At 34.0% G+C, this 16,146-nt stretch overlaps 1 protein-coding gene across 1 annotated transcript in view; it reads right to left on the bottom strand.

The window, feature by feature from the left end:
* Nucleotides 1-4,997, bottom strand: part of LOC139517838 (uncharacterized) — a 48,481-nt gene extending 43,484 nt beyond the window's left edge. Inside the window, exons 1-3 of the mRNA XM_071309293.1 lie at nucleotides 4,635-4,997; nucleotides 4,220-4,253; nucleotides 1,581-1,670 (exon numbers count right to left, since the gene is read on the bottom strand). Of these exons, the coding sequence (XP_071165394.1) occupies nucleotides 1,581-1,670; nucleotides 4,220-4,253; nucleotides 4,635-4,904 (394 nt within the window). The 5' untranslated portion in view covers nucleotides 4,905-4,997. The remainder of the gene's footprint in view (nucleotides 1-1,580; nucleotides 1,671-4,219; nucleotides 4,254-4,634) is intronic.
* Between the last annotated feature and the right edge of the window lie 11,149 nt (nucleotides 4,998-16,146).

The raw sequence follows: 16,146 nt of genomic DNA, 5'->3' as shown, positions 1-16,146 counted from the left end.
TCCTCAACTTCTTACCCAATATATCCATTTCCCGACCTCTCGAATTATATAAAGATTTGACCACTGCATAGTGTGATACGATATTGGTCAACTCGAGACAGTTAATTTTCAAATTTAAAATGCGAGGCTCGCCGAGCGTTTTACATATTTAAAAGATAGTTGAATCTATTTCTATAATGGGGTTTAAGCTCATGAAAGGGATAAACCGAGTGAGAATATGATCATTGGTTAAAATTCAATTATTACATATCAAATTTTCTAGAAAGAAAATATCTATATGGTAAGTTTGTCTGCATATCGTCTATAAATCAATAAAGAAAAAAGATAAAAATTCACTAGACTGACTAAATGTTAGTTATATTTAGGTTTTGCAATTCAATTTATGAAGAAGGCTTACCACTAAGTTCAACACTTTTATTTAAGTAGTATCTATAGGTTAAAAAAGTGTGTGTATGCTATCGACTACCACAAGGTTCAATACTTGTACTAATGCAGTCGACTTACCACAAGGTTCAATACTTGTACTAATGCAGTCGACTTACCACAAGGTTCAATACTTGTACTAATGCTGTCGACTTACAACAAGGTTCAATACTTGTACTAATGCTGTCGACTTACCCCTATGTTCAATAATACTTGTTCTATTGCTGTCGACTAACCACAAGGTTCAATACTTGTACTATTGCTGTCGACTTACCACAAGGTTCAATACTTGTACTATTGCTGTCGACTTACCACAAGGTTCAATACTTGTACTATTGCTGTCGACTTACCACAAGGTTCAATACTTGTACTAATGCAGTCGACTTACCGCTAAGTTCAATAGTACTTGTAATGCAGTCGACTTACCACAAGGTTCAAAACTTGTACTATTGCTGTCGACTTACCACAAGGTTCAATACTTGTACTAATGCTGTCGACTTACCACTAGGTTCAATACTTGTAATATTGCTGTCGACTTACCACAAGGTTCGATACTTGCACTATTGCTGTCGACTTACCACAAGATTCAATACTTGTACTAATGCAGTCGACTTACCACTATGTTCAATAATACTTGTACTAATGCAGTCGACTTACCACAAGGTTCAAAACTTGTACTATTGCTGTCGACTTACCACAAGGTTTAATACTTGTTCTAATGCAGTCGACTTACCACAAGGTTCAATACTTGTACTAATGCAGTCGACTTACCATTATGTTCAACAATACTTGTACTATTGCTGTCGACTTACCACAAGGTTCAATACTTGTACTAATAGACTAGACTTACCACAAGGTTCAATACTTGTACTAATACAGTCGACTTACCACTATGTTCAATAATACTTGTACTATTGCAGTCAACTTACCACTATGTTCAATACTTGTACTTATACAGTCGACTTACCATTATGTTCAATAATACTTGTACTATTGCTGTCGACTTGCCACTAGGTTCAATACTTGTACTAATGCCGTCGACTTACCACTAGATTAAATATCCATACTGATGCCAAAGAATTACTAGGTCCCATAATTGTATTTATGCTGTGAATTTATCAATAGGTTGCATACTTAAATTTATACCATAGACTTACCACTGGTTTCAGCACTTTTATTTATACCACGGAATAAGTAAACAGATGGCGCAGATTTCCGACAAACAACGTTAGCATAATTAAGTTTTTCTAAAAAAGAAATTATTGAGTTCATCAATTTAATAGAAACAATTTGTTTTTCTAAAATGGATTTTGTTTTTTAAAGGATTGTGATAAAGAGAAAAAACCTTATTACAAAATAAATGAACTAGTATCTGTTAAAATGTGTTACGTCAGGAACCTTGTAGGTTATTTTAGTTTACATCAGGAACGTTGAGTTTGGTTGTGTAGATGCCAGAAACCTTGTCAGTAGTTGTGTTTTACGCATTGATAGTCTGGAACATCGTTAATGCTTGTGTCTTTCGTAAGGAACCTTCTCAGTTGTTGTATTTCTACGTCAGGAACCTTGTTGGAGGTTCTGTTCAATGTCAAAAACCTTGTCAGTGGTTGAGTTATGCGTCATGCACCTTGTAAGTGGCTTTGTTATACATCATGAACTTGTCAATAGTTATGATTTTCTGATGAAGAAAAAAGAAAGTCATTGAAAACATCAGTTACATAGAAGCAATTTGCTTTTTTGAAATTCCTGATTTTGTTATTCAAAGTATTCAGGTAAAGAGAAAAGCCCAATTACAAAAAAATAAATGTAATTGTTAACCGCTTTCTGTCTTGAACATCAGGAACCATATCGGTGGTTTTGGCATGTATATGTCAGGAACCTTCTCGGTGATTGTGTTTTACGTCTGAAACCTTGTCAATGGTTTTGTCGTACGACATCGTTAGTACTTGTGTCTTCTCAGTTGTTGTCTTTCTTTGTCAAAAGCCTTGTCAGAATTTGAGTTTTACGTCATGCACCTTGTAAGTGGCTTTGTTATACATCATGAACTTGTCAATAATTAAGATTTTCTGGAGAAGAAAAATGAAAGACATTGAATATATCAGTAACATAGGAGCAACTTGCTTTTTTGAAGCTCCTGAAGAGAGTACCCATTTATAAAAAAAAAAATTGTAACTGTTAATGTTTTATACGTCTGGAACATTAGGCACCATATCGGTGGGTTTGTTCTGTGTCACGATCCTTCTCCATGGTTGCGTTTTATGTTAAGAAGCTTTTCCGTGGTTGTGTTTACGTTAGGAATATTGTCGGTGGTTGTGCTTAACATCTATTTATACTTTATTCCTGTCACGTAATGTTGTCATTTTAGTGTTATATTTAACATTGCAATAAAAGCGCGATGTTTGGCTAGCCACAAAACCAGGTTCAACCCACATCTTTTCTTAAAATGTCCAGTAATAAGTCAGGAAAATGGCAATTGTTATCTTATAGTTCGTTTCTCTGTGTGTTGCATTGTCGTTAAAAAATGTTCCTATATATCCTGTGTTATATTAAGGTATATATATATAAGAATTTTGTTTCTGAGACAAGTGCCTGTGGGTATACTAGTTGCCTTTATTTACGTTAGGAACTTTTGTCAGTGGTTCCCTTAATATGAACGTCGTCAATTCAATTACTTCCTCACGCATCAATAGTACCGAAAAAGATAATGTGTTTAAAGAAATAAAGAATTGAATTATCAATTAACAAGAGGCTGTCACAACGACAGCAAACCGGATTTATTAACATTTATTTGTGTCCTGGCAATATCACAAGAACCATTACTGATTAATGGTGAAAGTGAAAATCGTCAATATCAAATTTGACCTCCATTTTGTCATCAGTATCAACAAATTAAAATTTGAAAAGCTTAGATTGAATGGTTGATGAGTAAATGCAACAACGTGAATGGAAACGCCATTTTACGATCTTTCAAGAACCATAACTCCTGAACGGTAAAAGTCAAAATCGTCATTATTGAACTTGACCTCTATTTTGTCATCAGTAACAACATATTAAAATTTCAAAAGCTTTGATTGAATGGTTCATGAGAAAATGCACGGACACGACGGGAAACACAATTTTTAAATCTTTCCGAAGAACCATAACTCCTGAACGGTAAAAGTCAAAATCGTCATTATTGAGCTTGACCTCCATTTTGTCATCAGCAACAGCATATTAAAATTTCGGAAGCTTTGGTAGAACAGTTCATGCGTAAATGCACGGACACGACTGGAAACTCCATTTTTCAATCTTTCAAGAACCATAACTCCTGAACGGTAAAAGTCAAAATTGTCATTATTGAACTTGACCTCCATTCTGTCATCAGTAACAGCATATTAAAATTTGGGAAGCTTTGGTAGAACAGTTCATGCGTAAATGCCAGTTCATGCGTAAATGCCAGTTCATGCGTAAATGCACGGACACGACTGGAAACTCCATTTTTCAATCTTTCAAGAACCATAACTCCTGAACGGTAAAAGTCAAAATCGACATTATTAAACTTGACATTCGTATAGTTGTCAGTATAACATATTAAAATTTTAAAAGCTTTGGTTGAACGGTTCATGAGTTAATACACGGACAACATTTGATTGCCGCCCGACAGCCCGACCGGCCGCCCATCCGGCCGTCCGCCGTACATCCCAATATCAATAACCGACATTTTTGTCACAAAAATCCGGTTAAAAATGTTGAACTTTCTATTCAACCTTTTTTATTGTTGAAACAATTAAGAAGCAAGTACCTGGCATTATCTACCTACCTGCCATATATTGCATTTGAAGTTTTCTCATGTTCTGGAAAATATGAAAAATAAATGCAAATTTAAGAACAATTCAAAAGTATTTCATTTCTCTTTTGTTTCAAGTCCTCTTTTACTTTTGATTTTGATTGTGTTATTTCGGTTTATGATCAGGCGGCTGCACAGTATGAGTTGCATATACTTTTTAAAATAGATTTCATATTCACTTTTACTTTCGGTTTTCATTTCTTAAAAACCCGTAACCACTACATGTCGACTTCAACAAACATTACACATGTTTAAAATTAAATATTATATTATTGGACAACAATCAAACCTGTTAAAGAGTAAAACAAACCTTTAAAAATATTTAAAATACTAGACATAAAGGACGAGATAACTAGGTCAAAACTGGGTTAAATCAATATGCACTTACCTTATCAATTTCGTCTGCAATATATTTTTCCGGCTTTATTCTATCGCATTGTTTTGTTTTGTCTGTTTTAACACACAATGAACGGTCAACATTAGGGGCAGGTATCATATCCTTTGTTGGCCCGTTTCTTAATGCAGTCCATGAAACCGAAACTGCAAAAATTGCAATTATCAACAAAACATTGAGTACTAATAACCCGAACTGTACAATAGTCTCTAAATTATCATTTTCTTCTGTTACATCCTGTTGTTTGGTTTTGGTTTTCTCCATTTTCACTCAGAAATAGGGAAACGTTAACACAGGTTTGAAATTTCAATATTGCGCACTAGTTGAGGAAGTGTTGATATGACTTCAGTTGTACATAGGTGATATCTAAAAATAGACACACATAATATTTACAACGAAACCTTAGATTACAGATTACTATAACACACAGTTACACAGAACTGTACTAATCTATTTGATAAGTAAACAAAACCAAAATATTTTAAAATATATATCACGTATACTATCATACTATGTACTTGGGGGATATTTATTTCTATCTGAAATCATACCCTGTGCACTCATGTCCTGCATTTTGAGCTGCAAAATTTTCACCGTGTCTTCGACACTCAGCTTCGACATGATATTTTTTTTTTAAGTTTTCGCTGGTATCCTGAGTTTTAAAACCCAACCAACCCTCAGAAAAAATAAATAGATCATTTTTAGGTGGATGAGTGGGGAGGGGTCTTATAAATCCAGGATATCTAATTTTAAATAATGACATCTTGTAAATTTATAGAATATGAGATGACATAAAAAAAAAAAAACATTTTATGGGCCTTTGTGGTCAGGGGCGTAGCTACCAGGAGGCACGACAGCACGTGCATCCACGTCGTTTTCACAAACAAAAAACAAAAAAAAAAAAAATCAGAAGAGAGAGAGAGATGATTTGGTCAATCGGATCGGAGACTGTTGGTGTCATTTCTGTCTATCCCGGATATTAGTTTGACAACCTAGTTACAACTGTTGATGAAGCTGTTCATTCAGAAAAAGATCGAAGCTCCGAAGTTGCGTGCACATTGATTCGGCATGCAAAAAAAGAAATGGCAAAATAAAAAATTATAGATTGTCAATTTGAATGTTAAAGGAAACACCTATGTTGTCACTTTTTTTAATCGATGAAATATCATTTAATAACGACATTTGGTTTCGAAATAATTTTTTTTGGAGATTATGACAAAATCGGAAGGTTACTTGTATCTTTTACAAGATTTTTACTTTTGAATTTGTAATACTCAGTCTAAGATATGTAGTTTTGAAGCACATTTTACAGTGTACAGTTCATCAGTTTGGAATGAGATGTACCAATCGGCATTAGAAATATCAGATCTCTTCGATATCGTTGAAAATATGCCGAGGCGATGTGGTTGACAGACTACCGGAGCCAATCACCCTGCAACCACGCCAAAACAGTATATTGGAAAGTCTCATTATTTTTTGCGTTCATAGACCATATGATAAGGCAACTGGAGAGTGGAGTCGCGTCAAGTTATCAGAAAATCGCTTCTTTGTGCTGTATCTGCTTCATCGTGTTGTTGGAAATTTCACAAACGAACAAATCAATATTGAAACATACGAAACTGACCTAGCATGTAATTTTGAAGAATTCAATTGGGAGGTCGCTCGATGCTTAACACGTACGCTGGTTTATAACATCTCGCGAGTGCTACCATGCCATGATGGCCCTGAAATATATCAGTCACGGTACTACGTATGTAATTGAAAACAAATGTACGATCAACAATGAACAACGAAAGTTACATAGCATTACTGCATATTCATCGGGATTTCAGTGTGAATGTTGACAAAGTAATAGAGAAGTTTGTTTCTGCCCAGACCCGAAGAGCAGATTTTGGACAATTTTGTGTAAATTCTGTATTACAAATATGTGTTGTTTATGTATTACTATATTCAGAAGATTTATTAATAGTTTTACATTCATAAATTTGTATCTACATATAGCTCCTCTTTTAACCGTTCCATGACCGAAAACCGAAAAGAAAAAAAATTCTGCATAATAGGGTCCCAAAATTTGTTCGCCTCGCTCCGCTCGGCAGTAATTGCTTCCACATCGTTTCGTTCTAGCTACGCCCCTGGTGGTTTAATTTGGAATTTAAACAATGTATTAAATTACTTATTTAAAAGAATATTTAAGATATCTTTGATTTGTGCTTGACACTCCTGTGGTTTTTGAAAATGATTCTTACGTACATGTTTTTGTGACGAGTATTAGGTAAAGAATGTAAAGAAATTGTCTAATTTATGAAAATGTTTAAAATACGTCACAGAATATGAAATTTATTATATAAATATGACAATCATTTGAATGACTTATACCGTGCTTTGTAGTCTTGTCTCCAATTATATTTAAAATGTTATGTTATAATAACGTATATCGAAACAGTGAAAAGGCGACATCGCGAAATCGGAAAGAAAATATATTTCGCATTTTCGCGCTTTCGACTTTGCGTTTTTGCGTTTTCGACTTTGCGTTTTAGCGTTTTCGACTTCGCGATTTCCATGATTTCGCGTTTTCTCGTTTTCGCCATAGAGAATATGAAGGGCGAAAACTTGAAAACGCGAAAACTCGAAACGCGAAAACGCGAATTGGCTAACCGGTCATCATACTATCACACTCTCAGCTATGTGTTATTTTATTTATTATACTGAATGTCCTATCATTATTGACTTTTACAGATGAATTTTAGTTTAAAAGTTATTTCTATGACGTCACGTACATGTTTATTTATTTTTTTATTTTGACAGTCAAATAATAGAAACTTAGCCAAAATGTAGAACTTAAGGATTTTCTTTAATCACTTGATGTAAATTCACTTCATTGTCTTTTAAATTATTGATTTGTGGTTGGTATAGACGAGAGGGTGACATTTAAAAAATTGTTTTTGTTCGAATTTTGAGGGATATTCTCAAAAAGAAGTGCAAAGAAAACTGCTCTTAAATAAGATTTATGTCTTTTTTCAATAACTGTGCAGTGAGTTTTTGAAGAATAGTATTAAACTAATAGTTCTAACTTGTACGCTAGTTGCAAATGTAATTTTTAGTGTAGCAGTGCAATCGCAAACTTGAATTGCGCTAAAAATCTGAAGTCATTTCTTAAAGATATTATGAGAAAAGAGACAAAAACCGCTAAAATATTCTGAATTTTTTTGGCAAAGTTGAAATAGATGTAACAAAACATGGTTTCGTAAGTGTTGCGGTATACTAAAGTTGAAAACACTTTTGTTTGAATGAAGAAACATGTATATTTCAATGAAAAAATGACAGTTTAAAGAGTGGATTCCTCTTAGATTTGCGTAAAAATCATGCATTTGGCAACAAAAAATTATCATCTGAACACATAATTCCAAAAAGAAAACAAACTGGGTGAGAATCTTTATATTATTTTTTTTTTCATTTCTTTCGTAGTAGTAGACTTAAGTACTTAAATTTCGATAAATTTATTACAATGCCTGTGGCGCAGGGGTACGCTGATCTATCCCAAGGCGCTAAGATTGAAAGTTCGAATCTCACTGCCGGAGTTGGAAAAATAATTTCCTATATTAAATGTAACTTAACTTAACTTTACTTTCAAAAAGGAAACCTACAATTTTTTTTAAAGAATGTGTGTGCAAAATTGCCCCCCTTTTTACCCCCTTTGCTCCATCAGGCTCGGTCAAGGGTGTCCCAGATCGAGCTAGCATTGGTAATTCAATGAATTTTCCCTTGTAAAAACAAAGTTTAGGTTGCTGATTGATGATCATTGATTGAAAACGAATAAGACAAATAACTAGGGTCCAAGTTTGAAATCGGACAAAACTTAGAGCGTCTCTAAAATCAATTATTTTGAATGTTACGGACATCGATATTTCAAGGCCTATAGCACGTTATGCGTCTATTTATACCACTATGATAACTTATATGGCTTCAACAGACTCGGGGCATTGTGTTTCCATCAAAACCTGACCCTATTAGCCCACCAATATGTCTCTGAACGACTTTTTGCCCAAGGATTTTGTATTTTTTCACTTTTTCTCCAACAGTCACGTGACTTTTGGAAATATACCACGTGACCAAAAAATGACGAATTATCTTCAAACTTAATTTTTAACCGGATTTTTGTGACAAAAATGTCGGTTATTGATTTGGGGATGTACGGCGGGCGGGCGGTCGGGCGGGCGGTCGGTCGGGCGGGCGGTCGGTCGGTCGGTCGGGCGGGCGGGCGGGCGGGCGGGCGGGAATCAAATGTTGTCCGTGCATTAACTCATGAACCGTTCAACCAAAGCTTTTAAAATTTTAATATGTTGTTACTGACAACTAAATGAAGGTCAAGTTCAATAATGGCGATTTTGACTTTTACCGTTCAGGAGTTATGGTTCTTGAAAGATTGAAAAATGGAGTTTCCAGTCGTGTCCCTGCATTTACGCATGAACTGTTCTACCTAAGCTTTCCAAATTTTAATATGTTGTTACTGATGACAAAATGGAGATCAAGTCCAATAATGGCGATTTTGACTTTTACCGTTCAGGAGTTATGGTTCTTGAAAGATTGAAAAATGGAGTTTCCAGTCGTGTCCGTGCATTTACGCATGAACTGTTCTACCTAAGCTTCCCAAATTTTAATATGTTGTTACTGATGACAAAATGGAGGTCAAGTTTAATAATGACGATTTTGACTTTTACCGTTCAGGAGTTATGGTTCTTGAAAGATTGAAAAATGGTGTTTCCAGTCGTGTTCGTGCATTTACGCATGAACTGTTTTACCAAAGCCTTCCAAATTTTAATATGTTGTTACTGATGACAAAATAGAGGTCAAGTTCAATAATGACGATTTTGACTTTTACCGTTCAGGAGTTATGGTTCTTGAAAGATTGAAAAATGGTTGTTTCCAGTCGTGTCCGTGCATTTTCTCATGAACTATTCAACCAAAGCTTTTGAAATTTTTATATGTTGTTACTGATGGCAAATTAGAGGTCAAGTTCAATAATGACGATTTTGACTTTTACCGTTCAGGAGTTATGGTTCTTGAAAGATTGTGAAATGGCGTTTCCATTCACGTTGTTGCATTTACTCATGAACCATTCAATCTAAGCTTTTCAAATTTTAAGATGTTGAAACTGATGACAAAATGGAGGTCAAATTTGATATTGACGATTTTCACTTTCACCATTCATCAGTAATGGTTCTTGTGATATTGCCAGGACACAAATAAATATTAATAAATCCGGTTTGCTGTCGTTGTGACAGCCTCTTGTTTGAACTATTTTACCAATTATCTTTCATTTGAGCCCAACATGGCATGTGTATGACCATTGATGCGAATTCTGTATTCATTTAAACTTCGATAATGTATTTTCGATAAGTAAAGGTCTAAAATGCATGAAAGGGAAAGGGTTAAGTTATCATATTTTCGAATGTATTGGCCTCAAACAACACAGAAGAGACATTTGTCGACCTGTGCATCTAGTACATTAAAATTGGTTTCATTGAGTAACACGACTGGCAGGACAGAACAGATTTTTGTCATACCGGGATATTTAATAGTATGGGTTTTGGGTATTATTGAAAGCCGTACGGAGTCGTCAAACCGAGCCTCTAACTGCTTACATTCGTTTCATTTTGTCAATGGTGGATGGTTTCATCAGCATTTATACCATGCACATCTCCTTATTTTTATAAAACTCTTTTCCCAAATGAGTACGAAAGATCGACTAGCATAACCACTGTCGCAATTCGTCGAAGCTGATAGTTGATATGATACTATGAGTGTATCTTAATACACAATAGAAAATGAACGAAAAACAAATATGTTACACAGCAACAAACGACAACCACTGGATCCTTACAGGATCCTGACTTGGGACAGATACATACATACATGAAGTTGCGGGGTTAAACATGTTAGTGGGATCCCAACCTCCGTAACCTGAGACGGTGGTGTAACAGGTCAACATATGAACGAAAAACAAATATGTTACACAGCAACAAACGACAACCACTGGATCCTTACAGGATCCTGACTTGGGACAGATACATACATACAGGAAGTTGCAGGTTAAACATGTTAGTGGGATCCCAGCCTCCGTAACCTGATACGGTGGTGTAACAGGTCAACATATGAACGAACTATTAAAATCAGTTGAAAAAGGCTTATAGTTGTTAATGTCTGTGTCATTTTGGTCTCTTGTGGACAGTTGTCTCATTGGCAATCATACCACATCTTCTTTTTTATATTAAATCATCAGATGGATACAATCAGAAATACATCTAACAGAAACACAGAGTGAACGTGGTCAGGTACTTGTATATCCCAACAACAAAAAGGCAGATCTGAGAGCACTCACAGTAACTGACAGCTAGTTCAAAGCAACTTACAAATAATCAAAAAAAAATCATGCATCTAAGACTAAATTATCAGTCAGTACACATCCGATATCAAATGGATTTAGTGTAAAGACGTCATAAATAGTCATAGAAAAAACTTGACCATTTGCCATGCCAAGATACAGGTATCGACTATGGTGTACGATTAGGATCAAAAGTAATTTTATCATGCGGCATAGATTCTGGTACTGAGATTACCGCTTATGTCAAATTCGAAATATAAGTATATATAAATGAGGCTGAGGAAGCCGTGTTTTCAATTTCTAGTTCTGAATGATATATTAATAGAACCCAATAAAAAAAATTTGGATTGTCCATGGAAAGAAAATCATCAATATATCTGAATGTGAAATCAAACGATATGGCTTCTTCAATCTTTTCCTTTTTGACAAGTGTATGACGGAATTATGACTCGTATAATATAAGAAGAGGTCATCAAGGAGAGTTGAACAGTTCGTTCCCATAGGAATGCCGATAATTTGTTGAAACAGTCTACCTCCAAATTCAACAAAATTGTTAATAAAAAAACTCAATCATACTGATCACTTGTTCTTCGGTGTAGCATGTTTTACCTTTTTGTCACTTTTAACAAAATATGCCATATAGTATGCCAAAGCAATAACTTTATAGTGTATGCTATCATTTTTATATTGAGAAGCATTGTCGATTAGTATGTTATGACTTTTTCAATTTTACATGGGGAAGGGTGGTATAAAGGGTTTTAAAGTCATAAGGTTTCATAAGATGTTTTAAAATCCACATATGGATGATACCACTCGCAAGTAAACAGTTTCTCAGTATTCCTGAAGACTCTCTTTCACTGCATATCAATTTACCAAGGGGATTGACTGATATGCTGCTTACACAACAACTGACCTAACAGAGTTGAGGAAGGGTAACTAATTTCGACGCTACACAATTTTTACGAACGCCATCACGAATTGATAGACTGAAACGATATATTTCAGACTCATCTAAAACCATCTTACTCTCGACATGTTTTTGCAGCATTCAGAACTTCTAAAGATACAGGTATAGTAATAAAATCTGCTATTTTACTGATTGTGTCCTATTCCCGATTGTGAAATTTTGACGGGAGTGTGAATTCATATGGTTGATGATTCATGCATATTTGAAACCTTGAATTATTTTCTTTATCAATATATGAGACTAAAATAGTATCGGGAAACTACTGTTACCCACCTTCGTCCCCATTCTTATTCAAATAATCTGAAGACATGTATAATGTATCCGACACATCAGAAAAGTGTGCACACGATACAACTCATTACTATCAATCTGCTAACAATATATCACAAACATCACTCTGCTTAGTAGTATCGGAGACATAAGTGACGGAAATATTTTTTCGACGAAAGGTCGTAAAGTATCATAAAAGTATGTATATTTTTTTCTTTTTCTTTTTTTTTTATAAATATTTTTTTTTTATCAATATCAAACTGGCAATGTAGGCATTAGATCGATTATAATGCAAGTATTTATTTTCGCACAATACAATCTTATTTTATTAAACACCAAGAAAGCAGGAATTCATGTGTTTACGGATATTCAAACAAATGCTCTAAAGAGGGCGTATAGCTCACCTTGATATATTAGCATCCTCAACAACGATATAGTCTATGACTATATCACTTTTTTGTTGATGATCTTGCATTGCAGATATATTTTCTGCTTCTCTTTATTCTACTATAGATTTAAAAAAAAAATAAACATTTAAGAGCAAACCCTCATTTAAGAAAATTACTGAAGTTTTGTTTTGTTGAACAATTTGTTATTCAGCTTAACAAGTGGTTAAAGTCATCATTTAAGGGCAGTAGTTCCAAAAAGAAGAATCGACTGACAATTAAGACTAATATGTATCTTTTAAGTTTTTAACTAATATGTATTAGTAGCCCTGCTGATCATTTTTGTTATTTACAGTTTTACCTATCTATAATGGTTTCAAAATCATAGGGACACACACACTTGATAAATCACGTCATTTATAGATAATAAGTCTTTCAGAAAAAAACCAGTTTAGCCTAAAAAGCCTGCAGATCATAACATCCTTACCATTTCTGGTCCTGTTAATAAACTCATCATACACTGTAAATATACCTGACGCCTGACGCGTCCGGACGCGTTCAAAATCTGTACACCGAATGTTTAATATTTTAACGTCATATGTTAATGCTTAGAGACGTGTTCAAAGTTTTAACGTTTGTGTTAAAACTATTTACATGTGTGTTCAGACACAGTGAACACCAGTGTTCAAATTCTGATTAAAAAAAAAGAAGACAGTCGTTTGTCCGATTTTCTATCCTTCTAATTGGCAAATTCAAAAAGAAATTCATTAAAATATATGAATGTATACGCAGGATGATGATCTTGTGAATTTTTTACTAATATTTAAGTAATTGGGAAATATTAAACTTCCAAGCTGGCATATACATGATATATGTATAGTTTATGAACTTATTTTATTATTATTACTAGTTTTACTTATAAGTGACAAAATAATGCATATCAATTAGGCCTGTTATGATAATATCGTAATTAAAATATGTCGATGTTTATCTTATTTCATGATCCGTTCAGTTTATTAACATTACATGTTCAATCAGTGTTCAAATCGCTCGAAATTTTGAACACATCGCGTTAAAAAAAAATATACCAGGGTACCAAATACCGGAAACAGATATCGGCTGGTGATTTAGGCGGTTTAACGAAGAATGGATACACATAAGGAAGAGAACTGGAGAAGGGACTTCTATCCCATATGAACATGAAAGAAGTGAGTAACAAGTTAGGATAATCTCCATAGGTAGTTCGATGGCTTCCTTGTTATTTTCTCATGTCAGATATATATTTGTCAAATATTCATAACTGTTATATCCAAATATTCAACAAAATAAAAGACGAATTAAAGAACAGGATTTAGATTAAACGTTCATAACAAATGATTTCCTAAACTGATGAATAACCAGTCTGTGATCGTCTGTCTGTTATACAGAATAAATGATGATTGTTGCCAAGTTATCCACGTATATTAGCTGAAGATCGCTGAACACTAAGTGTTAAGAACTCTAACATCAAGTGTTCAAAAATGAAACACAAAGGCATTAAAAACTGAACACCACACATTCATTTGATGAACACTAAGTGTTTAGAACTCTAACATGAAGTGTTCAAAAATGAAACACAAAGGCATTAAAAACTGAACACCACATATTCAAATGATGAACACTAAGTGTTAAATAACTCTAACATCAAGTGTTCAAAAGTGAAACACAAAGGCATTAAAAACTGAACACCACACATTCAATTGATGAACACTGGTGTAAACATTTGGAACACCATTTCAGTTGACTTAGAAAATGCATTCGTTTTTTTTTTATTTGCAGGAATCGTTAGATTGAAATGTTTGAATTAGGAACCGGTAGCCAATAATCCCACGAAGGTCATTTCTGCATGCTATAAAGTGTTGGAAAAAAAAGATATCAAAAAAGGTATGACAATATGTGTGTATTAATAGCTTATGTGGGTGTATCATTTCTATATCTGTATACCTTAGGTCAAGAAATCGACTTTTGTAATTTATAATGTCAAAACTTGCATTTCAGTGCCATAGAATATCAATTTGTACTCTAGTATATATCGAAATTAAAGCATAACAATCATTGCATAATTTGATGTTTTATAAAAAAAAACTATATATCTTCTATTAATTTTAAATTTTATTTTGCAGGATATATAGGCTCATAGACATTACTTGTTGTGGATGACTTTGACATTTGGAAGTTGATAACAACACATAAAATGCCACTTAGTTGATAGCTTTAAGTGAAGATGCACTGAAAAGTGGAGCGTTCATTGTATGTGATCGCACAAGAACTCTTGGAATTTGCAAACTTTTAAACTTTCATTGTGACAAATATCTATATCATAAACTATCTACTTATCACTTTGACATGCTTTTTCGGTTAGGATACACATGATGTAGCAACTATCTTTTCATGTAGGGGTAAATACTTATTTGTGATATGAAGTCAATTTAAAAACATTATGTATGTGATTTCACTGACTGTTACTTGTGATATCATAAGGTATTCTTGTGTACTTTTTTTACATGTCTTACATATATGCTCAAATGTTTGCACCTGTCCTAAGTCAGGAATCTGATGTACAGTAGTTGTCGTTTGTTTATGTAATATATACGTGTTTCTCGTTTCTCGTTTTGTTTATATAGATTAGACCGTTGGTTTTCCCGTTTGAATGGTTTTATACTAGTAATTTTGGGGCCCTATATAGCTTGTTGTTCGGTGTGAGCCAAGGCTCCGTGTTGAAGGCCGTACTTTAACCTATAATGGTTTACTTTTTTAAATTGTTATTTGGATGGAGAGTTGCCTCATTGGCACTCACACCACATCTGCCTTTATTCATTTGATTATATAAAGAATTACTTGTTAAAATATGTTTTATTGTTATATTTTGCCTGATTCAATATAGTTTTTATAACAGTTTAATTAAGTTTAGTATTTATGGAACATTATGTACGCTTGAAAATAGAACATGTTCTACATTTGAACGCCATCACTTTGAACACCTATGTCAACTGTTCTGAATGTTAACATCTGGTGTTCTGGATCTTAACATTTCTGGTTTTGAACATGTTCAGTGTGTTCAAAAAGTGTTACATGGCTGTTGTTCGCGTCGACGTATTAAGATTTTGAACATTCGGACACGTTAAATCGTTGAACACTAATGTTAAGGTCTCTAACATCAAGTGTTCAAAAATGAAACACAAAGGCATTAAAAACTGGACACCACACATTCAATTGATGAACACTAGACGTGTAAACATTTGGAACACCATTACACGTTCAAAAAGTGTTACAAAAAAGCGTTCAAGCAGTGTTCTATTTATTAACACTTAGATTTACAGTGTAGATACCAGGACTAAATTTTATATATACGCCAGACGCGTTTCGTCTACAAAAGACTCATCAGTGACGCTCGAATCCAAAAAAGTTAAAAAAAGCCAAATAAAGTACGAAGTTGAAGAGCATAGAGATCCAAAATTCCTA

Source organism: Mytilus edulis, chromosome 3, assembly GCF_963676685.1.
Source record: "Mytilus edulis chromosome 3, xbMytEdul2.2, whole genome shotgun sequence".
NCBI lineage: Eukaryota > Metazoa > Mollusca > Bivalvia > Mytilida > Mytilidae > Mytilus > Mytilus edulis.
This window is presented reverse-complemented; position numbering and strand designations above follow the sequence as displayed.